Raw genomic sequence first — 25,830 nt, 5'->3', positions numbered from 1 at the left:
TTCAGTGTGTCAAATCGGAGGGTCTGCTGTCCGGACCTCTGGCAGTCTCTATGGGGGTGCCACAGGGTTCAATTCTTGGACCGACTCTCTTCTCTGTATACATCAATGAGGTCGCTCTTTCTGCTGGTGAGTCTCTGATCCACCTCTACGCAGACGACACCATTTTGTATACTTCTGTTCCTTCTTTGGTCACTTTGTTAACAACCCTCCAGGCAAGCTTCAATGCCATACAACTCTCCTTCCGTGGCCTCCAATTGCTCTTAAATACAAGTAAAACTAAATGCATGCTCTTCAACCGATCGCTACCTGCACCTGCCCGCCTGTCCAACATCACTACTCTGGACGGCTCTGACTTAGAATATGTGGACAACTACAAATACCTAGGTGTCTGGTTAGACTGTAAACTCTCCTTCCAGACCCACATCAAACATCTCCAATCCAAAGTTAAATCTAGAATTGGCTTCCTATTTCGCAACAAAGCATCCTTCACTCATGCTGCCAAACATACCCTTGTAAAACTGACCATCCTACCAATCCTCGACTTTGGCGATGCCATTTACAAAATAGCCTCCAATACCCTACTCAACAAATTGGATGCAGTCTATCACAGTGCAATCCGTTTTGTCACCAAAGCCCCATATTCTACCCACCATTGCGACCTGTACGCTCTCGTTGGCTGGCCCTCGCTTCATACTCGTCGCCAAACCCACTGGCTCCATGTCATCTACAAGACCCTGCTAGTTAAAGTCCCCCCTTATCTCATCTCGCTGGTCACCATAGCATCTCCCACCTATAGCACACGCTCCAGCAGGTATATCTCTCTAGTCACCCCCAAAACCAATTCTTTCTTTGGCCGCCTCTCCTTCCAGTTCTCTGCTGCCAATGACTGGAACGAACTACAAAAATCTCTGAAACTGGAAACACTTATCTCCCTCACTAGCTTTAAGCACCAACTGTCAGAGCAGCTCACAGATTACTGCACCTGTACATAGCCCACCTATAATTTAGCCCAAACAACTACCTCTTTCCCTACTGTATTTAATTAATTTATTTTTGCTCCTTTGCACCCCATTATTTTAATTTCTACTTTGCACATTCTTCCATTGCAAATCTACCATTCCAGTGTTTTACTTGCTATTTGTATTTACTTTGCCACCATGGCCTTTTTTTTTGCCTTTACCTCCTTTATCTCACCTCATTTGCTCACATTGTATATAGACTTGTTTATACTGTATGTTTGTTTTACTCCATGTGTAACTCTGTGTCGTTGTATGTGTCGAACTGCTTTGCTTTATCTTGGCCAGGTCGCAATTGTAGATGAGAACTTGTTCTCAACTTGCCTACCTGGTTAAATAAAGGTGAAATAAAATAAATAGTTTATATGCATGACCATCATAAGATTGTGTCAAGCATCCACATGGGCACAGTAACAGAACACAAAACACTGTTGTTGGCTTCTCTGAGCCAATAGAGGAGTCTCTTCTGGAGACACGATGTATTGTGCTATTCAGAGGGGGTACAACTTCACTGAGTAGCTCGTGTCTGTGTAGTAATTCAATAGGAATAACATTGTATTAACACATTGTTGAATGATCCTTATTCAACTTGTACTAACAATAACCCCTCAACTCAATTTCTACACAATAACAAAGCAGTTATTAAATTGTTTTAATAAAGATATAAGCTCAAGATACAGTACAAGTTCATTCTCAGGAGTTAAATATGAATCCTGCTTGGTAGAGAAGAAGCCCCACTTTCCCATCAATCAACAGTGTGAAACTTAAATAATCTCAGATTCATGCATTTCTTGCTGTGCAAGAGGAATCATGTCTTCGGAAACAATTATTTGCAGCTTTGATTGAATAGGGCCCTGTACTGTAGGTTTCACTGTTGTATGTACCTGAACCCAGGAACCTGATCAGCCAATCAGCCCCCTAGGGCTGTTCCAGGGATTGGCTGTCCTCGTCAAAGGACCTGTGAGTGTGTGTGTGTGTGTGTTGCTCTGATGGCCAGGCTGCCTTGCTGCACACAACACTAGGGAGAGGGGACAGGCACGGGGTCCGGCCGGGGAATGATGCTGCCGAGTCGGCACCATGGTCCCTCTGCCCCAGGGAACCCAATACTTAAGGCCACCGAGACCAATGCCAAGAATGCCACACATTTCCGTAGGGTTTTGCAGGTTCTCACCACTGCAGTACGGTATAAACAGTACAGCAGGTTAACACGACACCGACTTGGGAGCTCTGAGGAGAATGGCCACAGCCATCTGTTTTTCACTTGACACTTTTGATGGTGCACTTGATCTGTTTAATCATCTTAATACTATTGCTGTTCATCATAGCAGGCAAACCTCTGACAAGCATCAATTATTTCATCCAACTAAAATGACTTACTTCAAAACAGACATGGAAGAATGTAATTACCATGTCATATTCGTTTCAGGTAGATTAGTCGATCGTGGACTACTCAAACAGTAAATTAAATTGTGCACAAACTGCAATATGGGGTAGGCTATACTCCAATGTTTACAAGCCCAGTAAAAAAACTAACAAATGTAAAATCTGAAACATTATTTCACAAAGAGAAGATTTAGGATATAGTCACATTGTTTAAACACTTTTTACATACATTTCGACTAAAAACATATAGTAAAGATGTGTGTAAACAGTACATTATGATCAGTGCACAGTAAGTTGTGATCAGTCAATTGGAATGCCACATCAAAAATGAGTTGAGAAGTGCTGAAAATGTGTTGGGCAAACATTCAGGGGTATGGGCTATAGAGTTTAGGCTGCAACAACATAAGAAACAAACTTTCTGTGTCTCATAGTAAATGTTTAAATCAATGTTTTGGCACGGAGTAGATAAAACATCATCTATCAGAGTGCTTCTTTATCTCTGAGAACAGTGCCCTCTGCTGTTACTGGGGTGGAGTGAGATGACAAAAAGTTCACTATGATTCACTGCAATGCAGTACACACACACACACACACACACACACACACACCTGCATAATGCTTGCCTCGGCAACAACACAATCCATCTTTTTTGGGAAGATGGGCCAAGATGATGTCACCTTGCCCTAAGATGATGCCAATTATGCAGGCATCGCTAAATCAATTGACAGTCATCCATCACACTAACCTCTAAAATGCAACTATTTAAATAGGTTAGAGGGAACTTAATTATCAAAACTCTTGAGGCCCCTCTCTATATTGTAAAATCATTGCAATACAAAAGCACTGAATCTCATACTTTTGACTGGAGTGCTGTAACAATCTGAGAGTACAGTCACTCATTTGGTTAGTTTATTTTCATGATGGTAGACTCAACTGTGACTTAACTAAAATGCTAATTGCTATAGCATGATGAGGAAGAGGCCGTAGAATCTGTCAAAAACAGCATGATGTTGACAGTTGCCAAGCCTCCATTATTGGCCCTGTGTCTCCGTCAGCGTTTGGAGGTGAGTGTGAGGGTGGACGAGACACGGAAGATCTGAGGCAGCATGTTGCTCAACTGGTAGAACATCTCCTCAGAGATACTCTGTCAATAAAACACAGACAAAGTAGATATCAATGTTTAATGCACATTGGAACGGATGAACATATGGAACAGCCGCTTTCCAAGAGAGTAGCCTACACAGACAAAGACACAAACTACTAACATGCAAGACATCTATTAGGGGGAAATTCTTAACATTCAAATTCACAACATACATTGTTTTGCTTGTACAACAGTAAGTGTTAACGACCACCTAAGCAGGGACATTTAGCTCAATGTCCCATTTCCCTTGGGACCAGTCAAGATGCTGAAATTATGCGCTCTCTGACAGCTGTCCCTTTAATAGGTAGCATGGCCTTCAAATAAGCATTTTAAGTATTAATGTCTCCCCTCACAACTCGTCTACTGCTTGTGTATTTAGACCTACGTGTCTGTTTGAGGTGTACAACAAAGCTGTTTTAGTGTTGGAGCGTAAATCTGGCAGCCGTAAATGCTGTTAGGGGTCTTTGATGCTGGTTTTATCCCGAGACTGTCAACATATAATCATACTATAGGTGACCCTCTCTACAGGGACACAATTTCACCCATGCCTGTAACCAAAGACTTGTATAACTAACCTGTAACAGAGCCATATTAATGAAGGGGGATGCTTTTATTGAGAAATAAGAGCGCTCCAGAATATAATTTCTCGGTGAGATGTAGACGGCCAGTACGTTGCTTTTAAACTTTACTGAACTATTACCAGAATGTATTTACAAAATAATACATATAGGAGCAGTCAGAATAATATTATTTGACCTAAAAAACTTATTATTATTATTATTATAATTAATGTCATAACATTTATCACACAGTGACACTATAGACAGACCAAGTTACATATGTTTTATGTTGAGCTTCCGGGAATCTTTTTTTGTAATGGTAAATTGAATGTAGGTACACTGTGTACACTCCGAAGTGTATTTGGAGAGTACACAAGACCAGCTGTGCCTTTGTGAGACATACTGTACAGGGGTACTATTGTTGGATGCTGAATGGCTGGGACAAGCAATAGCTCCAACTCCAAAGTGTGTTTAACTTCCTGTTCCGAAAGAAATGATCAGAATCTTCTCCTCAAGTACTTGTTTTTGCTTCAAATAGGGTTCATTCTGGGGCTCCACTAAATCACATTTGGCAGGCAACACTTAATCAACCTATAATACTAGTTATATGAGTGGTGTCAAAGACTAATCAGCCCTGAATAGTGAATACCGACAATGCTTTGGTGTTGTTTTCTGAGTCCTTGTCAGAGACATCTAACCTGTCTGGTTATGTACATTCAACTGTAGTGATACAGTTCTAAACCTAAATAATGTCTCTAAAAATATATATTCCGCAATACAATGCATACTATGTGTGAGTCAATTAGGTTCTGACCAGATCAGCAGCAGCCAGCCAGACCTGTTTTCTTACCTGTGGAACTAGAAACTGGACTGTCCGTGAGATCCCCCCATCCCACGATGCCATCTCCATCATGAAACCTGTAGAGGGAAACATCTTAAGTTAGGACAGAGGTCTCAGAGGTAACACAAGAGGGGAAAATGACACTGGTACATCTTACTCTCTCACCTTTGACACATTTGAAGACCAGCTCAGCCCGCCTCAGGCACCATGGGATAGTCATCTCCTGCAGGGGAGAGAATAAAAGGAGTCAGTCGGGCCACAGGATGGTGGAACATGATGAGCCTTCTATCCTCTGTCATCCCCTCACTGTTCCCTTCTCTTCTGCCTTCCTGACATTGTCAAACAACAGCTTTTCATAGAGAATAAAAGTAATGTTCCTTGAAAGACATCTGTGGGTGTACAGCTCATTGCCTTCTATGGCTCCTTTGACCAACTATGCTGGTCATTATGCTACTGTATATAGGCCTGAGTTGGGCAAAAGTACAATCCATCAGTAGGAAAAAGCACTGGAAAAGAAGACTCCAGACAGAAATGCTTTTAAATGATAAAATTACAGATAATTACGTTTCTTTGGTTCCTGCAGCTTAGGAAGCGAGAACACCACACAGAGTACATTTGTGAGCGAGCTCCTGCTTTGACTTGAGAGAAGACGTTTCATCAGGCATGTTGTGGCATGATAAGGACAGAGCCCTCTCTAGACTGCTGTGAGGAGGTCTACTCTACATCAGGTAGCAGCTTGTTGAGTAATGGTTGTTTTTCAATTCTGGATGCCTCCATGTGGACTCAGGAGTGCTGCTGTCTATCAATGCTACCGCTGTCCCCCCACCCTGTGTGTACCGTGCGCTGTATACTCAGAGTTTGAGTAAACACAACAGTTCAAGACTCTCCACTTTTCCCTCCTCCTCTACTCCTGAATGGAGAAAATGCTAAGAGCACTGCTTGGGTTGTACTGAATGAACAAGTAGAGAGATGTGGAGGAGGAGGTCATTAAGGGAAACAGTATCAAAGGCTTGTGAATGTGCCGTGGGACAGGGTAGGAACATGTCAGGATGACACTGGGGATGAGGACAATAGACTGACGAACACACAACTGTTTAACTGAAGGGCATGAGGGGCATAGCAGCACTCAAAGACAAATCAGTTCCTAAGGCAGGAAATAGGACACATTCATTACTCCTCCTCTCCTTCTTCGTCAGTCCATTTTTCATCCATTTCTCCTTTCTCTACTAATCATCTAACCATGGAATGACGAGTGGTCAGTTCAGTTCACTGGGTTTACTCACAAAACAACTGAATCATACACCATAAAGTTAAATATAAAATTGGGTGATTCAATCATTTCTCATAATTCAGGCTACATTGATATTTATTTTTTTAGAGCTTGTGATAACTGACTGTACAGTTAGATAATAAGTAATCAAATATTTTCGCACACCCATTTTCTTCTACAAAACCTCACCATTGCCAAAACCATGACTGAAAATGGTGTTGTATGATGCAAGGAGCCACTTCATAAAATACATTCATTATTATCACTGGTATTGACAATGAAACACTCCTGGTCTCTGATCCAGTGCATTATATCTCCTGCCGTTGTAACCTTAAGCAAGGTACTTAACCCACAACAAGGTAAAATACTGCATTTATAGGTTACTGTATAAAACACATGTGGTCCGTCAACCCTCCATCCAAAGAGCTACTGGGTATGCAGGCTTTTGATACAACCCTGCGCAAACACACCAGTCAGCTTATCAAGGTCCTGTTGAGCAGCTGATTTTTCTTTACAATGTGGTGTGTTCATGCAGGGCTGGAGCAAAATCCTGCACACCCAGTAGCTCTCCTGGAGGATGGTTGGCCACCCTGCAACATTACAATTACAACCAATGAAACAGTGATCAAATGGCTAAGATGGGCAAGGTTGCTAACAAAGACATGTTTATGTAAGGCAACAATATTCCGTGTTCAGGGGAGATCTTGACAGCATAGGAGTTACTTGTCAATTAGGCTATTATAAGAATATTTTTTTACTTTGTCAAAATTACCTGACCAGTATTGAGTAGAGGGGAATCCTTCCTTTCCAACGGTGTCAGAATTATTTCTCAGACAATTTTGAGTGTTTGAGTGACAGTTTTACAGCCGGAGTATGCAGCATTTGCACACCCGTATCATTGGCGGTTATACTTTGCCGGTGGAAAGTTATTTTAGGACATCGGACATGACAATGACATTAATACATGGTAAGTTAACTAGCCATTCAAAATATAGTGTAGTTTGGCTGGTTATCTAGTTTTACCTGCTGCGCAATGTCTTTCTCTCTCTCTCTCCTCTGGAAATAGCCCACTCGCACTGGAACACATGCAGGTGATGCACACACCCTGACCTTTCCAGGATTTTCATTGCTGACCAAAAATGTGCTATAACTGGGCAAATAAGTCACTATCTAGCAATTAATGTGCACACTGTGCGGCAGGTAGCCTGGCGGGTAGGAGCATTGGGCCAATAACAGAAAGGTTGCTGAATCGAATCCCGAGCTGGCGAGGTAACAATCTGTCGTTCTGCCGCTGAGCAAGGCAGTTAACTTACTGTTCCCCGGGCGCCGATGATGTGGATGTCGATTAAGGTAGCCCCCCACACCTCTCTGAAGACACATTTCAGTTGAATGCATTGTTTTACAACTGATTAGGTATCCCCCTTTCGCTTTCCATTATCTCAAAAACACATCTCGCGACTGCATAATTGAAAGACCGATCATGCCTGTCAAAGCGAGCCTCCAATAATTATACTCCAATGCGCTCTGCAGAGATTGGGAGGACAGTGCGCAACACATCGCAGGAGACTTTGATCAAATTCTGATCAGAGTAGCCTAATTGTTTGATATTTAGATGTTTTTGTCAAGTCAGACAACTTAAACCTATAATCTGCTTGTCCGACAATTTGTTTTACTTGCCCTGGGCAAGCGGAGAAGCATTAATGTCGAGCCCTGAACCAATTACACATACAGCATAGCATATGTATAACTAACTGTCATCTCTCACCTGTAAATAATGTACTGTTGTACATGAATTATGAATCTGACTTCTGGGACCTCGAGGTATATATATTACCTTCTGCTTTTACACATATAACATAAGGCTCTCTCTCACCTCTGACATGTCGTGGACCAGTAGCAGAGGGATGGTGATGTTGGTGACATCATGCGTGCAGCAGACCTTGAGGATGTTGCGCAGGCCCATGATGGCAGGTTCCCGGGCCGTAATGTTACCTGAGCGGACATTGTCATCCACACACAGGTGGAACACTATGTGGACCTCAGACAGGTTGGAGTGGCGGGAGATGTAGAATTCACCTGGAGAGGATGATAGAAGAAGATAAAGTTTAGAAATGACTTAAGGTTGGTTTCATTTAGGAGTGAATCCTTTCTTCCACTTAAGCCAAATGTTCACCTAGTCTCCCATTGACATCAATGCACAAAGTTAGGATTTGCCCCTTAAAGACTTAGGCCAAGATAAAACCACATATTCAGTCAACTTTACCTGGTAAGATATTGGAAGAATTCTTTTCCACATTTTGGTTCTTATCTTCACAACTACTTCCATTCCTAGGAACCTCTGTCAATGGGAAAACAAGAGATGACTTCTGCATTTCCTGTATGTAAAACTTGTGCAAAGATAACCTTTGAGGAAATAGATGACAATAGCAACAGAGGTCATAGGTCCATCCGTATAAAGCCTGATAGCTAGGAGGAATGTTTCTATACTCAGCTTTCTGATATCTCTCCACTTAAACAACCATTCAATGGGGATTCATTGTAATAAGGATCTTGACTGAGGTTTCCGACAACACACGTTGGCAATGATGTCAAAAGTATTGTCCCTTCCGTCCTGACATAATCCCCAACAGGCCACTGACTTTGCCCTTGCTCGAACGTTGAACAAACATTACTTTACTGGGCCAGCAGGATCTTTAACATTGTTCTAACTGTACCTTGTATACAGATAACTGCCAAAATTAAGGAAACACTTGAGTAATTCAAAACACCAAATTATGGAATTTTTTGTGGAAGAAGGGTGTCGCATCCGTCTAATAGAGTTAGACACTTGTAGATTCTATGTTAAGGCGCATTGAAGCTGTTCTGGTGGCTCAACGCCCTACTACTATTAAGAAACGATGTTGGCGTTACCTTTATTTTGGCAGTTACCTGTATTTCATAGTTACATTATCACGGTCTATCCAGTCCTCTTACAGAGAGCACTCATCTCAATCATCATGTAATTCAAGTCCGAGTCTGGGGAAGAAATACAAGTGAATTAACGCATCTTTGTTCAGACTTTTTCACTGTGATACCACAAGGCCATATTTGCAAGTTATATAGAGAATGGTTGGAAAATTGGCAGTTTCTCATTGCAGCTATTGGATATACACAGTATAATGATTAAAAAACACTCTCAGAAGTATGATTGACTGTTTGCCAGTGGTGGGCTGCTGGTGTGTGTGACTGACTCACCAGGCTGGTCTTTGTGCTTGCTGGTCTGAGACCGGGCATAAAGCATCACTTGCTGGACAACCTCCAGCTGCTCCTCCAGCCGAGGGAAGTGGAAGTCTGTACACTCTTTAGATACTGTGGCAAAGTCTGGGGAAAACATATAAACACATGATGACAGGATTCATTACATTGATTCATTATAATCTCACAATGGTTACGGAGGTTTTGGGGTTGGAGAATGTTTTTACTGTGACAAAACCTTTTATGAGCTATTGTCATGCTAAATCATGCTAAAACTTAACTCACTGGTACCATAAAGCCAAAGAAAAACACCTTCGAATGTGGTCATGGCAATAAGATTTGATTTATTCCAATTATAAATGTGTTTCATCCTCTCACTTAACTAACAGGGTCTAACAGTGTGGTCCCCCTGCTTTGTTGGCCCCTGACATTTGGCCCTTGACCTCTCACCTCTCTTGATGCCACTGTAGGAGTTGACCCTGTTGTCCACCAGCAATACCAGGCCACACAGGGACGAGGAGTAGAGAGACAGAGCAGTCTGCAGCCGCCTCAGCTTGGTCCCTCTGCTGCCATGGCGACGGTGCTTACAGAAGTCCAGTACGTCCGCCCGCACCAGTCGCAGGTTGTGCATTGTCTTCAGCTGTGCACCTGGACAACACCACAGCAACAACACCGTCAAAATACATACGGAAACAAACACAAAAATATATAATGTACAGGATGTCTTTACATTTTACGATGTCAGGAAGTTCAGTGTAAATTAATTCGCTGTCATCAAGGTTTATTTTTTATCATGGGCATGTTGGACCAGGCAGCAGTGTTTCCATGGGGACACAGACAGTATAGTACCTAAGTGGATGGTGAAGCTCTCCTCCAGCTGTCGCTGCTCCTCATACAGCCTGACCCCAGGCTCAGACTCCTCTGTCAGCTGGCTCGGCTGCACCTTGATCTCCTCACTGACAAATACAACATCACACTGTAAAGGATACAGTTCACAAGATGCCTTGTCCCGGATCTGTTTGTGCTGTCTTGCCCACGCCAATGAGCATAGAAGTTGGCAAGACAGCACAAACAGATCTGGAACCAGGCTGGAAGATGAACGGACACAAACCAACCCCAGATGAATTACATTGGGACTGACAAACTACACTGTACATAAAAAATAATTAAGACATATATAGCAAAGGAAAAAACATTTGAGCTCGGATGCCATTTCAATGCCTCTTGAAAGTGCTGCTGTGTGTGCAAATTTCATTCAACTGTTTCTGCAGGCTTTCTTTCCCATTTAAGCACATGACTCGTCTATTCATTATCTGATTTAACCAATTTTGCTTCACTATAAGAAGGTGAAGATTAGTGAGATTAAGGAACATCCCCCTAGAAAACAATTGAGTACATTTCTGCACACATGCATTCACAAGCGCACACACACACACACACTTACTTAATAGTGCTGTTATTGGGGTTCTGCATGTCCTGGTGCAGTTTGATCACCCACTCCTGATACTCCTGCTTCTGAATATGAGTCACCTGTTTCAGTTCATTGGCCCACTTGTTCTCCAGCACCTGACCAGACAGAAGAATCACCAATCGTACATCTCTATGACTGTGTATCTTTGTACATAGAGCATTACAATGCTTGTAGCTTAAATGGCCAACCAGATTGGCTCTGTCTCTTACCTGCTGGGCATCGAAGTGTTGAGATGCAACTGCATTTACATCCTGGTCAGTCATGGTCTTTCCCAGTTCTTGCATGACTTTGTCCATCTCTGTTGCCTGCCTGGGAGTTGAAAACGGAACAATGCAAAACACTTTAGGCATTTGTTATAATGACACTAACTTCAATTACGATGATTTAATTGGCTACTTTGCACTTGAGGACTCATCTCTATGGTCATACCAACCTCTCTTGTAACTTCTTCAGCTCCATGTCTCTCTCACTGATGAGCTCTGAGACACTGACAAAGTAGTTGTGTTCCAGGTTGAGCAGAGTGTCAGAGGCCGGGGAGTGGATGAGCTCGTGGTAAACCTCTGCAAAGTCCTCATCCCAGCTGGGCTCCTCAGGACGAGCATGTTCCAGTGTAGTCTAAAGAGTAACAAGCAAACAAGAATAATGGCATTGGTGTGGGAGTAACCTTCTGAGAGCGAAGGAAAATCACAGGAAGACATTGTTCAGTAGATCACAGGACATTGTAGGAAGTGCAGAAGTGAGTGACACAGCACAGAATGAAAGACCCAGGCAACTATTGACTGAAAAGCATTATATGGTTTTCCTAAACAAACCCAATAGAGGCAAAGCTAAGAGAGCGACCTCATACTTCTGTCATATTTAGAATGTATAGAATAGTATTTAGAGTATGAACTTCCTCTATTAATACATGTCTGGGAATCTTTATGCAACAAACATGAGACATTAAAAGACCTTTGGAGTTCCTTAAAATACACTGGACATTGTCTATGAGTACTTCTGTGCTAGTGCAGAAAAATGTTAATGGTAATCCTGTATGCACCACAGCAGTGAGCCAACAGAGCTTTATAGGAGGGGCAGCCTTCTTTCTTTTTATAAGTGCTTGAGCAAGTGGCAGCAGAATTTAAAGTCCAGAGCTTTGAAGTGCATGAGGCAGATGATCTCGTTGACCTTCTTAAAAAACAAAATAAGGAAGATATTCTGTTTCAACGGGATTTTTTCACGAGGGGTCTCTGCTTTTTGATCCATTTAAATTGAAAGCCATAATGTCTTAATATCTCTCATCAGACCACAGCTGTTTTAATGATATACAATATACACTTCAGACTGTCAGACAGATAATGCAGGTCTGGAATTGCAACATTCCCTGCAGTGTATAAAATCGATGAGCTGCAACTTATCAAAGTCAAACACTACAACTTGGCAACTCCAGGCAACTGTTGGCAAAAATTGTTTAATACATTGTTCCAAACTTAAGGAGCAGTCAACTGTCTGACTTACTGACTTCCTGTATCAACATAATGATCTATGACTACAGTTCAGACACTGAAGATAATTTCCTCAACGTTTGAGATAATTGGATTTTTCAATAGCATAAGAATACAGGTTACACTGTATAAGTCAAATGTTATTGGTTGCATACACATACTTAGCAGATGTTATTGCGGGTGTAGCGAAATGCATACATACATATACAGTGGGGCAAAAAAGTATTTAGTCAGCCGCCAATTGTGCAAGTTCTCCCACTTAAAAAGATGAGAGGCCTGTAATTTTCATCATAGGTACACTTCAGCAATGACAGACAAAATGAGAAGAAAGAAAATCCAGAAAATCACATTGTAGGATTTGTAATTAATTTATTTGCAAATTATGGTGGAAAATAAGTATTTGGTCAATAACAAAAGTTTCTCAATACGTTATATACCCTTTGTTGGCAATGACAGAGGTCAAGTGTTTTCTGTAGGTCTTCACAAGGTTTTCACACACTGTTTCTGGTATTTTGGCCCATTCCTACATGCAGATCTCCTCTAGAGCAGTGATGTTTTGGGGCTGTTGCTGGGCAACATGGACATTCAACTCCCTCCAAAGATTTTCTATGGGGTTGAGATCTGGAGACTGGCTGGGCCACTCCAGGACCTTAATGCTTCTTACGAAGCCACTCTTTCGTTGCCCGGGCGGTGTGTTTGGGATCATTGTCATGCTGAAAGACCCAGCCACGTTTCATCTTCAATGCCCTTGCTGATGGTAGGCTTTGTTACTTTGGTCCCAGCTCTCTGCAGGACATTCACTAGGTCCCCCCGTGTGGTTCTTGTGATAATTTTGACCCCACGGGGTGAGATCTTGCGTGGAGCCCCAGATCGAGGGAGATTACCAGTGGTCTTGTATGTCTTCCATTTCCTAATAATTGCTCCCACAGTTGATTTCTTCAAACCAAGCTGCTTACCGATTGCAGATTCAGTCTTCCCAGCCTGGTGCAGGTCTACAATTTTGTTTCTGGTGTCCTTTGACAGCTCTTTGGTCTTGGCCATAGTGGAGTTTGGAGTGTGACTGTTTGAGGTTGTGGACAGGTGTCTTTTATACTGATAACAAGTTCAAACATGTGCCATTAATACAGGTAACGAGTGGAGGACAGAGTAGCCTCTTAAAGAAGTTGTTACAGGTCTGTGAGAGCCAGAAATCTTGTTTGTAGGTGACCAAATACTTATTTTCCACCATCATTTACAAATAAATTCATTAAAAATCCTACAATGTGATTTTCTGGATTTTTTTTTCTAATTTTGTCTGTCATAGTTGAAGTGTACCTATGATGAAAATTACAGGCCTCATCTTTTTAAGTGGGAGAACTTGCACAATTGGTGGCTGACTAAATACTTTTTTGCCCCACTGTATGTATATACTGTACTCGATACCATCTACTGCATCTTGCCAATGCCGTTCTGTAGCATCACTCAATCATATATTTGTATGTACATACTATTCATTCCTTTACACTTGTGTATAAGGTAGTTGTGAAATTGTTAGGTACAACATCCCGTTCACGAAAACGGATCACTCCTACAGACAGGGAGTCACGTGGCCGTGGCTTACTATATAAAACAGGCAGACAGGCATTGAGACTTTCAGTTACTGTTCGATTGAACGTTAATGGGCAAAACTGACTTAAGCAACTTTGAACATAAATAAAAATCACCCACGGGCCAAATTCTGCTTTAGGGCGAAAGTTTATACAAAAAAATGCTTGTAACATGGTCTTTGGTTTTGAGTAATGATTTTACCTCTGAGTAGGTCTTGGCCCATGTGTTTGTAAGCTGGTTGATGTCCACCTCTCCTGTTGTCAGTCTCTGTAGGGCCAACTCTGCTTCTCTGTCATAGTCCTGGATGGTTTCGCTCTCAATAAACATGGACAGTGTGCTCCTCAGTTCTAAACCAAGATACATCAAAGTAGTAGTACCAAAAGGTATGTGTGGATGAATAAAAGAGACTGTAAGTTGTTGAATATATCAATGTGCTTGGTTTTGAATTGAATTACATTTAGTTTATTGGAAATCCATTACCATTCTCAACGAAGCAAGGTATTTTGTGCAGCAGCATAAGTCGTCCATGAAGGTCACTGACATTTTCTTGGACAGGGAATTGCAGAGGTACTTTGAGGACACAGTCATTCCTCCCTGCCCTGAACCCAAACACAAACTCCTTCTCAGTGGTGTTCACCTTTCCCTTGTTTTTCTTCATTTTCTCAGCTGAAAGCAGATAGAATACTGACTACTTGTACAGTAATGATAATGCAATCGAATCGTTCCAAGTCATTTCCGTAAGCCATGACACCAACCATCTCAGATTGTTCTGTAGTTTAATTTAATCTCTGACAAATTAAGCTAATTGATTGCACCCAAATTGGCCATTTTAATTTATAGTATTTAGATCACATTCAATAAATATAGTACCCAACATCCGATTTGGACCAACTTTTTTCCTACCAATGAGTAAGACACGAGGAATAAAAATAAAATGTCAAAAGCCACCCACGGAGACCCCACAGCCCATGCCAATCCTTCCCCAAACCAGTATACAGTAGAAGTTCTCTGTTTGACAAGTAGTATGAAGTTGCGGCTTGAAGTATTGCTTCTCCATACCATGTAATGTATTCCCTCAGAATCTGGTGATGGTTTTTTCCCCTGTTCAGAGAAATTAGTAATTTAAGTTGCTTGCATTATATACCATAAAGTAGTGTGAGAGTACTGGGTTTTGACCACTAGATGTCGCTGTTGCTGCTATACGGACACACTTTCATCCATTTTGCTGGTCTCTTGTAGTTATTAAATTAAATAAAAGTTTATTTGTCACGTGCACCGAATACAACAGGTGTAGACCTTACAGTGAAATGCTTACTTACAGGCTCTAACAAATAGTGCAAAAAAGGTATTCGGTAAACAATAGGTAGGTAGAGAAATAAAAACAACAGTAAAAAGACAGTGAAAAACAGTAGCGAGGCTATACACAGACACCGGTTAGTCAGGCTGATTGAGGTAGTATGTACATGTAGATATGGTTAGTGACTATGCATATATGATGAACAGAGAGTAGCAGTAGCGTAAAGAGGGGTTGGTGGGTGGTGGGACACAATGCAGATAGCCTGGTTAGCCAATGTGCGGGAGCACTGGTTGGTCGGGCCAATTTTTTTTTTTTCACCTTTTATTTAACCAGGTAGGCAAGTTGAGAACAAGTTCTCGTTTACAATTGCGACCTGGCCAAGATAAAGCAAAGCAGTTTGACACATACAACAACACAGAGTAAAACAAACATACAGTCAATAATACAGTAGAAAAATAAGTCTATATACAATGTGAGCAAATGAGGTGAGATAAAGGAGGTAAAGGCAGAAAAAGCCATGGTGGCGAAGTAAATACAATATAGCAAGTAAAACACTGGAATGGTAGATTTGAAGTCGAAGAATGTGCAAAGTAGAGAAATAATGCAAAGGAGCAAAATAAATAAATACAGTAGGGGAAGAGGTAGTTGTTTGGGCTAAATTATAGATGGGCTATGTACAGGTGCAGTAATCTGTGAGCTGCTCTGACAGCGGGTGCTTAAAGCTAGTTAGGGAGATAAGTATTTCCAGTGTTAGAGATTTTTGTAGTTCGTTCCAGTCATTGGCAGCAGAGAACTGGAAGGAGAGGCGGCCAAAGGAAGAATTGGTTTTGGGGGTGACCAGAGAGATATACCTGCTGGAGCGCGTGCTACAGGTGGGTGATGCTATGGTGACCAGCGAGCTGAGATAAGGGGGAACTTGACCTAGCAGGGTCTTGTAGATGACATGGAGCCAGTGGGTTTGGCGACGAGTATGAAGCGAGGGCCAGCCAATGACAGAGTACAGGTCGCAGTGGTGGGTAGTATATGGGGGTTTGGTGACAGAACGGATGGCACTGTAATAGACTGCATCCAATTTATTGAGTAGGGTATTGGAGTCTATTTTGTAAATGACATCGCCAAAGTCGGGGATCGGTAGGATGGTCAGTTTTACGAGGGTATGTTTGGCAGCATGAGTGAAGGATACTTTGTTGCGAAATAGGAAGCCAATTCTAGATTTAAAACTTTGGATTGAAGATGTTCTGGAAGGAGAGTTTACAGTCTAACCAGACACCTAGGCATTTGTAGTTGTCCACATATTCTAAGTCAGAACCGTCCAAGGTAGTGATGCTGGATGGGCGGGCAGGTGCAGGCAGCGATCGGTTGAAGAGCATGCATTTAGTTTTACTTGTATTTAAGAGCAGTTGGAGGCCACGGAAGGAGAGTTGTAAGGCATTGAATCTTGTCTGGAGGGTTGTTAACTTCTCTAGGGTAGGGGGCAGCATTTGGAATTTTGGATGAAAAGCATGCCCAAATTAAACTGCCTTCTACTCAGGCCCAGAAGATAGGATATGCATATAATTAGTAGATTTTATAGAAAACACTCAAGTTTCCAAAACTGTTAAAATAGTATAACAGAACTGATTTGGCAGGCGAAAACCTGAGAAAAATCCCTTAGTAGGATCTTTTATTATTTTTTTCTCTATTCAATGCCATTACAGTATCCATTGACTTAGGACTCAAATTGAAGTTCTTATGCCTTCCACTAGATGTCAACAGTCTTTAGAAATTGTTTCAGGCTAGTATTCTGAAAAATGAGGGAGTAAGATCAGTCGGAATGAGTGGACCCTGCCGTGTCACAGAGCTTTTTCATGCGCACGACCGAGAGAGTGCCTTTCTTGTTTACCTTTTATATTGACGACGTTATTGTCCGGTTGAAATATTATCGATTATTTAGGCTAAAAACAACCTGATGATTGAATATAAACATTGTTTGACAAGTTTCTATGAACTTTACGGATACAATTTGGATTTTTTTGGTCTGCCTGTTGTGACTGCGTTTGAGCCTGTGGATTACTGAAGAAAACGCACGAACAAAACAGAGATTTTCGGATATAAAGAGAGACTTTATCGAACAAAAGGAACATTTATTGAATAAATGAATGTCTTCTGAGTGCAAACATATGAAGATCATCAAAGGTAAGTGATTAATTTTATCTGTATTTCTGACTTGTGTAACTCTTCTACTTGGCTGGTTACTGTTTGTAATGATTTGTCTGCTGGGCTATGTTCTCAAATAATTGTAAGGTATGCTTTCACCATAAAGCATTTTTAAAATCTGACACAGTGGTTGGATTCACAAGAAGTTAATCTTTAAACCCATGTAAAATAGTTGTATCTTTTCTGAAATTTTATAATGAGTATTTCTGTATTTGAATTTGGCGCTCTGCAATCTCACTGGATGTTGGCCAAGTGGGACGCTAGCGTCCCACATACCCTAGAGAGGTTAAGACAGTGTCCAAAGAAGGGCCAGAAGTATACAGAATGGTGTCGAGGAAGTATGTACATATGTACATGAATGTATAGTTAAAGTGACTGTGCATATATGATAAACCGAGAGCAGCAACAGCATAAAAAAAGAGGGGCTGGGGGAGGGGGGGCACACAATGCAAATAGTCCAGGTACCCATTTGATTACCTGTTCAGGAGTCTTATGGCTTGGGGGTAAAAACTGTTGAAGACTTTTTGTCCTAGACTTGGCACTCCAGTCCCGCTTGCCATGCGTGGTGGTCTGCTTGATACATGTTGGTATTACAGACTTAATCAGGGACATGTTAACAATGGCAGTGAAGACACCACATAGATCACAACATTTTCTATGCAACTTTGGGTAGAAAAATCAATAGATTTGGCTCATGATGAAAATAAAGTGAGTGGTCATCCTCACAATTCAAGCCAGTCCTCCATGAAAGCAAATCAGTTTGTCCTTCTTTTACGCTTAATCTGTGTCCATGTAACATACCCTTTGTGTGGTTCATTCCCTTCAAAAAAAGGTCTGGATTAGTTACTGTTTGACCATTCCTGGTGAACAAGCAAACCATTAGGCTACAGTAGTTCTAATGGTTTCAATGTTATGGTCTCAAATGGTCTTCAATAGTAAAAGTCCCAACCACACACTGTAAAGTGTTTTGCAATTGTAATGGTTTTGGTTTGGTTTTAATAGTAAATGTCACTAATCACATTACATATAGAGCTGTTTCCTGATAATTGTATTGAAAAACACAGGACTGCCATGCAATTCATTATATTATTAGGGTTGTCACAACATTTTAGTCCCTAGCCCATTTCTCCATCAAAGTCTGTAGGAAAAGTCTTGCATTGAAATATCTCTCCCAGAGAGTGGCCACTTGTTGGACTATTCAAGCAGAGTTGGGTTGAAGCATTAGGTTGCTATTATGACAAACACAATTGCTTTCATGGAGGACTGGCTTGAATTGTTAGGATGACCACACAATTTATTTTCATAATGAGACAAATCTATTGGGTAGCAAACCAAAGTTGCAAAGGAAACGTTGTGATATACAGTCAACAGTCAACAGTTTGGACACACCTACACATTCCTGGGTTTTTCTTCATTGTAGAATAATAGTTAAAACATCAAAACTATGAAATAACATATATGCAATAATGTAGTAACCAAAAAAAGTGTTTAAACAAATCAAAATATATTTTCTATTTGAGATTCTTCAAAGTAGCCACCCTTTGCCTTGATGACAGCTTTGCACACTCTTGGCATTCTCTCAACAAGCTTCATGAGGATTGACTTTCCAACAGTCTTGAAAGAGTTCCCACATATGCTGAGCACTTGTTGGCTGCTTTTCCTTCACTCTGCTGTCCAACTCATCCCAAACCATCTCAATTGGGTTGAGGCTGGCGATTGTGGAGGCCAGGTCATCTGATGCAGCACGCCATCACTCTCCTTCTTGGTCAAATAGCCCTTACACAGCCTGGAGGTGTGTTGGGTCATTGTCCTGTTAAAAAACAAATGATTGTCCCACTAAGCCCAAACCAGATGGGTTGGCGTATCGCTGCAGAATGCTGTGGTAGTCATGGTGGTTAAGCGTGCATTGAATTCTAAATAAATCAGACAGTGTCACCCCCCCCCCCCCCCACATACCACCTCCTCTGTGCTTCATGGTGGGAACCACACATGAGGAGATCAGTTTTGTTTACCACTTTCTTGGTGACTACATGATTCCATGTGTGTTATTTCATAGTTTTGATGTCTTCACTATTATTCTACAATGTAGAAAATTATCAAAATAAACAAAAACCATTGAATGAGTAGGTGTGTACAAACTTTTGACTGGTACTGTATTAAATAAACACAAGAGACTGGATAAACGAATGTGGCGGTATAGCATAAACAGCGGCATCTAATGGTCAAAACCTGGTATTTTCACACTACTTTATGGTAAATACTGGAAGCGACTTCAATTAAAAATAGATCTGAACAGGAGGAAAAAAAACACCAGATTCACAGGGAATATGTTACATGGTATGGAGAAGCTATACACCAAGCCACAGCTTCATAATACTTGTCAAACAGAGAACTGATACTGTATACTGGTTGTTGGGGTTGGATTGCCATGTGGTCCGTGGGGGGGAGAGAGCAGGGGGGCGAGAGAGCGGGAGCAGGGGGGGAGAGAGCGGGAGCAGGGGGCGGGGGAGAGAGAGCGGGAGGGGAGAGAGAGCGGGAGGGCGGGGGGGGGGAGAGAGAGCGGGAGGGCGGGGGGGGGGAGAGAGAGCGGGAGGGCGGGGGGGGGGGGGGAAGAGAGCGGGAGGGCGGGGGGGGGGAAGAGAGCGGGAGGGCGGGAAGAGAGCGGGAGGGCGGGAAGAGAGCGGGAGGGCGGGGGGGGGGAAGAGAGCGGGAGGGCGGGGGGGAAGAGAGCGGGAGGGCGGGGGGGGGAAGAGAGCGGGAGGGCGGGGGGGGGAAGAGAGCGGGAGGGCGGGGGGGGGAAGAGAGCGGGAGGGCGGAGGGGGGAAGAGAGCGGGAGGGCGGGGGGGGGAAGAGAGCGGGAGGGCGGGGGGGGGGAAGAGAGCGGGAGGGCGGGGGGGGGGAAGAGAGCGGGAGGGCGGGGGGGGGGAAGAGAGCGGGAGGGCGGGGGGGGAAGAGAGCGGGAGGGCGGGGGGGGAGAGAGAGCGGGGGGGGGGGAGAGAGAGCGGGAGGGGGGAGAGAGAGCGGGAGGGCGGGGGGGGAGAGAGAGCGGGACGGCGGGGGGGGAGAGAGAGCGGGAGGGCGGGGGGGGAGAGAGAGCGGGAGGGCGGGGGGGGAGAGAGAGCGGGAGGGCGGGGGGGAGAGAGAGCGGGAACAGGGGGGAGAGAGAGCGGGAGGGCGGGGGGGGGGAGAGAGAGCGGGAGGGCGGGGGGGGGGAGAGAGAGCGGGAGGGGGGAGAGAGAGCGGGAGGGCGGGGGGGGGGGGAGAGAGCGGGAGGGCGGGGGGGGGGGAGAGAGCGGGAGGGCGGGGGGGGGGAGAGAGCGGGAGGGCGGGGGGGGGAGAGAGCGGGAGGGGGGAGAGAGAGCGGGAGGGCGGGGGGGGGGGAGAGAGAGCGGGAGGGCGGGGGGGGGGGAGAGAGCGGGAGGGCGGGGGGGGGGAGAGAGAGCGGGAGGGCGGGGGGGGAGAGAGAGCGGGAGGGCGGGGGGGGGGAGAGAGAGCGGGAGGGCGGGGGGGGGGAGAGAGAGCGGGAGGGCGGGGGGGGGAGAGAGAGCGGGAGGGCGGGGGGGGGGAGAGAGAGCGGGAGGGCGGGGGGGGGGAGAGAGAGCGGGAGGGCGGGGGGGGGGGAGAGAGAGCGGGAGGGCGGGGGGGGGGAGAGAGAGCGGGAGGGCGGGGGGGGGGGAGAGAGAGCGGGAGGGCGGGGGGGGGGAGAGAGAGCGGGAGGGCGGGGGGGGGGAGAGAGAGCGGGAGGGCGGGGGGGGGGAGAGAGAGCGGGAGGGCGGGGGGGGGGAGAGAGAGCGGGAGGGCGGGGGGGGGGAGAGAGAGCGGGAGGGCGGGGGGGGAGAGAGAGCGGGAGGGCGGGGGGGGAGAGAGAGCGGGAGGGCGGGGGGGGGGAGAGAGAGCGGGAGGGCGGGGGGGGGGAGAGAGAGCGGGAGGGCGGGGGGGGAGAGAGAGCGGGAGGGCGGGGGGGGAGAGAGAGCGGGACGGCGGGGGGGGAGAGAGAGCGGGAGGGCGGGGGGGGAGAGAGAGCGGGAGGGCGGGGGGGGAGAGAGAGCGGGAGGGCGGGGGGGGAGAGAGAGCGGGAGGGCGGGGGGGGAGAGAGAGCGGGAGGGCGGGGGGGGAGAGAGAGCGGGAGGGCGGGGGGGGAGAGAGAGCGGGGGCGGGGGGGGAGAGAGAGCGGGAACAGGGGGGAGAGAGAGCGGGAACAGGGGGGAGAGAGAGCGGGAACAGAGGGGGGGGAGAGAGCGGGAACAGGGGGGAGAGAGAGCGGGAACAGGGGGGAGAGAGAGCGGGAACAGGGGGGAGAGAGAGCGGGAACAGAGGGGGGGGAGAGAGCGGGAACAGGGGGGAGAGAGAGCGGGAACAGGGGGGGGGAGAGAGAGCGGGAACAGGGGGGGGGAGAGAGAGCGGGAACAGAGGGGGGGGAGAGAGAGCGGGAACAGAGGGGGGGAGAGAGCGGGAACGAGGGGGGGGGAGAGAGAGCGGGAACGGGGGGGGGAGCAGAGAGCGGGAACGGGGGGGGGGAGCAGAGAGCGGGAGCGGGGGGGGGGGGAGCAGAGAGCGGGAACGGGGGGGGGGGGGCAGAGAGCGGGAACGGGGGGGGGGGGGGGGGGCAGGAGCAGAGAGCGGGAACGGGGGGGGGGGGCAGAGCGGGAACGGGGGGAGCAGAGAGCGGGAACGGGGGGGGGGGGGCAGAGAGCGGGAACGGGGGGGAGCAGAGAGCGGGAACGGGGGGGGAGCAGAGAGCGGGAACGGGGGGGGGAGCAGAGAGTGGGAAAGGTGGGGGGGGAGCAGAGAGCGGGAAAGGTGGGGGGAACAGGGGGGGGGGGGGCAGAGAGCGGGAACAGGGGGGGGAAAGCAGAGAGCGGGAACAGGGGGGGGGAGCAGAGAGCGGGAACAGGGGGGGGGAGCAGAGAGCGGGAACAGGGGGGGGGGGAAGAGAGCGGGAACAGGGGGGGGGGCAGAGAGCGGGAACAGGGGGGGGAGCAGAGAGCGGGCACAGGGGGGGAGCAGAAAGCGGGCACAGGGGGGGTGCAGAGAGCGGGAACGGGGGGGAGCAGGGAGGGGGAGCAGAGAGCGGGAACAGGGGGGGAGCAGAGAGCGGGAACAGGGGGGGAGCAGAGAGCGGGAACAGGGGGGGTGGGGAGCAGAGAGCGGGCACAGGGGGGAGGAGCAGAGAGCGGGAACAGGGGGGGGAGCAGAGAGCGGGCACAGGGGGGAGGAGCAGAGAGCGGGAACAGGGGGGGTGTTCCCGCTCTCACAGAGATTGTTTCCGCTCTCTGCTCCCCCCCCCCTCTGTTCCCGCTCTCTGCTTCCCGCTCTCTGCTACCCCCCCCCCCCGTTCCCGCTCTCTGCTCCCCCCCCCCCTGTTCCCACTCCCCCTGTTCCCGCTCTCTGCTACCCCCCCCCCCCCTGTTCCCGCTCTCTGCTCCCCTGTTCCCACTCCCCCTGTTCCCGCTCTCTGCTCTCCCCCCCCCCCCCCCCCGTTCCCGCTCTCTGCTCCCCCCCGTTCCCACTCTCTGCTCCCCCCCTGAACAGGGAGGGGGAGCAGAGAGCGGGAACAGGGGGGGGGGAGCAGAGAGCGGGAACAGGGGGGGAGCAGAGAGCGGGAACAGGGGGGGGGGGGGGGGGGGGGGCAGAGAGCGGGAACAGGGGGGGAGCAGAGAGCGGGAACAGGGGGGGGGGGGGAGCAGAGAGCGGGAACAGGGGGGGGGAGCAGAGAGCGGGAATAGGGGGGGAGCAGAGAGCGGGAACAGGGGGGGGGGGGGGGGCAGAGAGCGGGAACAGGGGGGGGGGAGCAGAGAGCGGGAACAGGGGGGGGGGAGCAGAGAGCGGGAACAGGGGGGGTGCAGAGAGCGGGAACAGGGGGGGAGCAGGGAGGGGGAGCAGAGAGCGGGAACAGGGAGGGGGAGCAGAGAGCGGGAACAGGGAGGGGGAGCAGAGAGCGGGAACAGGGAGGGGGAGCAGAGAGCGGGAACAGGGGGGGGAGCAGAGAGCGGGAACAGGGGGGGGAGCAGAGAGCGGGAACAGGGGGGGGAGCAGAGAGCGGGAACAGGGGGGGGGAGCAGAGAGCGGGAACAGGGGGGGGAGCAGAGAGCGGGAACAGGGGGGGGATCAGAGAGCGGGAACAGGGGGGGGAGCAGAGAGCGGGAACAGGGGGGGAGCAGAGAGCGGGAACAGGGGGGGAGCAGAGAGCGGGAACAGGGGGGGAGCGGGAGCAGGGGGGAGGGAGCAGGGAGCGGGAGCAGGGGGGAGGGAGCAGGGAGCGGGAGCAGGTGGGGGAGGGAGCAGGGGGGGAGCAGAGAGCGGGAACAGGGGGGGGAGCAGGGAGCGGGAGCAGGTGGGGGAGGGAGCGGGAACAGGGGGGGGGAGCAGAGAGCGGGAACAGGTGGGGGAGGGAGCGGGAGCAAGCGTTAATCCTTTTTCTTTAGCTTTTTGAGTTGGAACAATCCAATGGAATCCTGTATACCAGATTTTTTTATTTTTTTATTTAACCTTTATTTTCCTAGGCAAGTCAGTTAAGAACAATTTCTTATTTACAATGACGGCCTACCAAAAGGCAAATGGCCTCCTGCGGGGACGGGAGCTGGGATTAAAATAAAAATACATAGTAGGTAGGTAGACCTTACAGTGAAATGCTTACTCACAAGCTCTTAACCAACGATGCAGTTAAGAAAAATACCCCACCCCCCCAAAAAATAAAAATAAAGTAACGAATAATTAGAGCAGGAGTAAAATAACAATTGCGAGGCTATATACATGGGATACAGGACCAGCCATGTTTGATGTAGTTGATACCATTCCACCATCCACTCCAGCCATTACCACGAGCCCATCCAACTCATATAAGGTCCCACCAACCTCATGGTTTGCTCTATTTGGTAGGTGTGGCTTGAAGCAATGGGTGGCATGTTTAAATGGAAGTCGCTGTGCTTGACTGCCTTCTTCAACCGGCGTGTGTTCATTAGTCGGATTCCGTGTCAAAACGTTTCGCAACGGAAACCTTTCACAGTTTAATATATGAACCAAATGGAAGCAAACGGAACGGAGAGGGACCAATCTACATTTGTCCAATATAAACTATAGTTTTCGTTGCAAAACGTTTTCTGTTTGGAGTAAACAATTTGTTGCCAAACGTTTGGCAATAGACCAAACGTTTTCCAATGGAATCAGACTAATGAATACATCCCTGATCGTTCAGAACAGCACCGTTTCGGTTTAATTGAACATTCCACTAACCTACGGTTTTTCGTTGAAGGCAGCCCTGCCTGCCGTACTAGCTAAATCGCTGGTTATTTAGCATTGTTAGCAATGGTAGCGAACATTGCAGTGGTCGCTGCCTAGCTTACTTAGTGCAACCAATAACAATATTGACACTAGTCATACTGCAATCGTGATACATTTGCTTCAGAATAATAAAGATTATCGTAGAAGTCTAGTTTTACCTGTACATTCGTATTTTGTGGATGTAAAAGGACGACCGTGTTCATTCCCTTGTTTGGACAACCAGCTGACGGACACAGCTGAGTTAGCTGTGCTTTTTAAATACAACTTTCGTCAGATGTTATTTTCAAAACAGTAATACATCAAATCAATCTACACGTAGGACAGAAAAGTGGAAGCATGTGGATTTGTAAATTTTTATTCGTAGAATAATGGTATTGAGTAATTAATAATACATATTTTAACATTATGCCAATGTAAAGTTACACAGAACGAATCCCCTAAATAGAAACCCAAGATATACATGTGAAAGATTCAGTTTGTCGCGGGATAGCTTGAAATAAACAACATGCAAAATTGTACTGTTTTATTTCAATGTGGTCGTTTATCTAAGTTATTCAGTATTTTATTTTGTTTCTAGTTTGGACACTGTTAAGAGACTTAATTTACGTCATTAAGTAACTAGCTACTAGTAGCGTTTGGTTTCTAAAGCTGGCTGAATACGATATTATGGCTCGACCAACAAGGTGTGTAACGTTCGTTAAACTAATCTACAGCACAAGAGGTTGGTGGCACCTTAATTGAGGAGGACGGGCTCAAGGGTAATGACTGGAGCAGAATTATTCCATTCGCTTCGTTCCAGCCATTATTATGAGCCGTTCTCCCCTCAGCAGCCTCCACTGATCTACAGGTAGCAGGCTGACAGTAGCTGCAAAGATCATGATAACTGTTTTGTTTTAGTGTGATGAATGATGACTATTTGTTCTCGTCAAAAGAGCCAAGAACCAATTGAATTACTCAGACTTGATGGAGCTTGATGATGGTACGTGATGATGATGTCAACTGTTTGGACATTCTCAACTTTTACATATTGTCATAATGTTAATCCGCCTGCTTTTTGTAATGTTTT

General features: G+C 46.5%; 2 protein-coding genes across 9 annotated transcripts in view; one reads left to right on the top strand and one right to left on the bottom strand.

Annotated features, from left to right (window-relative positions):
• Positions 1–25,830, top strand: part of LOC139374408 (RAD51-associated protein 1-like) — a 35,644-nt gene that overhangs the window by 4,114 nt on the left and 5,700 nt on the right. The window contains exons 1-2 of one of the 2 annotated variants that reach the window (XM_071115463.1): positions 25,239–25,447; positions 25,697–25,743. In XM_071115463.1, the coding sequence (XP_070971564.1) occupies positions 25,431–25,447; positions 25,697–25,743 (64 nt within the window). In that variant the 5' untranslated portion in view covers positions 25,239–25,430. Of the gene's footprint in view, positions 1–25,238; positions 25,448–25,696; positions 25,744–25,830 lie in introns of those variants that run through there. The other variant, XM_071115470.1, reaches the window with a different exon arrangement.
• On the bottom strand, positions 1,654–25,720 carry LOC139374366 (FERRY endosomal RAB5 effector complex subunit 3-like). 7 transcript variants are annotated; one of them, XM_071115425.1, is made up of 14 exons: positions 24,923–25,011; positions 14,471–14,656; positions 14,192–14,337; positions 11,353–11,534; positions 11,129–11,228; positions 10,893–11,014; positions 10,298–10,404; positions 9,899–10,096; positions 9,449–9,574; positions 8,478–8,552; positions 8,088–8,290; positions 5,110–5,167; positions 4,954–5,021; positions 1,654–3,543 (listed from the first exon to the last, which is right to left on the bottom strand). In XM_071115425.1, the coding sequence occupies exons 2-14, from the start codon at positions 14,646–14,648 to the stop codon at positions 3,451–3,453; spliced, it is 1,656 nt and encodes a 551-aa protein (XP_070971526.1). In that variant the 5' UTR covers positions 14,649–14,656; positions 24,923–25,011; the 3' UTR covers positions 1,654–3,450. The 7 variants fall into 7 exon arrangements, with proteins under 7 accessions (XP_070971526.1, XP_070971545.1, XP_070971508.1 ...); XM_071115444.1 differs by having other exon boundaries at positions 14,192–14,305; positions 24,923–25,008; XM_071115407.1 differs by having other exon boundaries at positions 10,893–11,228; positions 24,923–24,986.

The sequence above is a fragment of the Oncorhynchus clarkii genome, chromosome 2 (assembly GCF_045791955.1).
Source record: "Oncorhynchus clarkii lewisi isolate Uvic-CL-2024 chromosome 2, UVic_Ocla_1.0, whole genome shotgun sequence".
Classification (NCBI taxonomy): Eukaryota; Metazoa; Chordata; class Actinopteri; order Salmoniformes; family Salmonidae; genus Oncorhynchus; species Oncorhynchus clarkii.
Note: the sequence above shows the minus strand (reverse complement) of the source record. Positions and strands in the feature narration are given on the sequence as shown.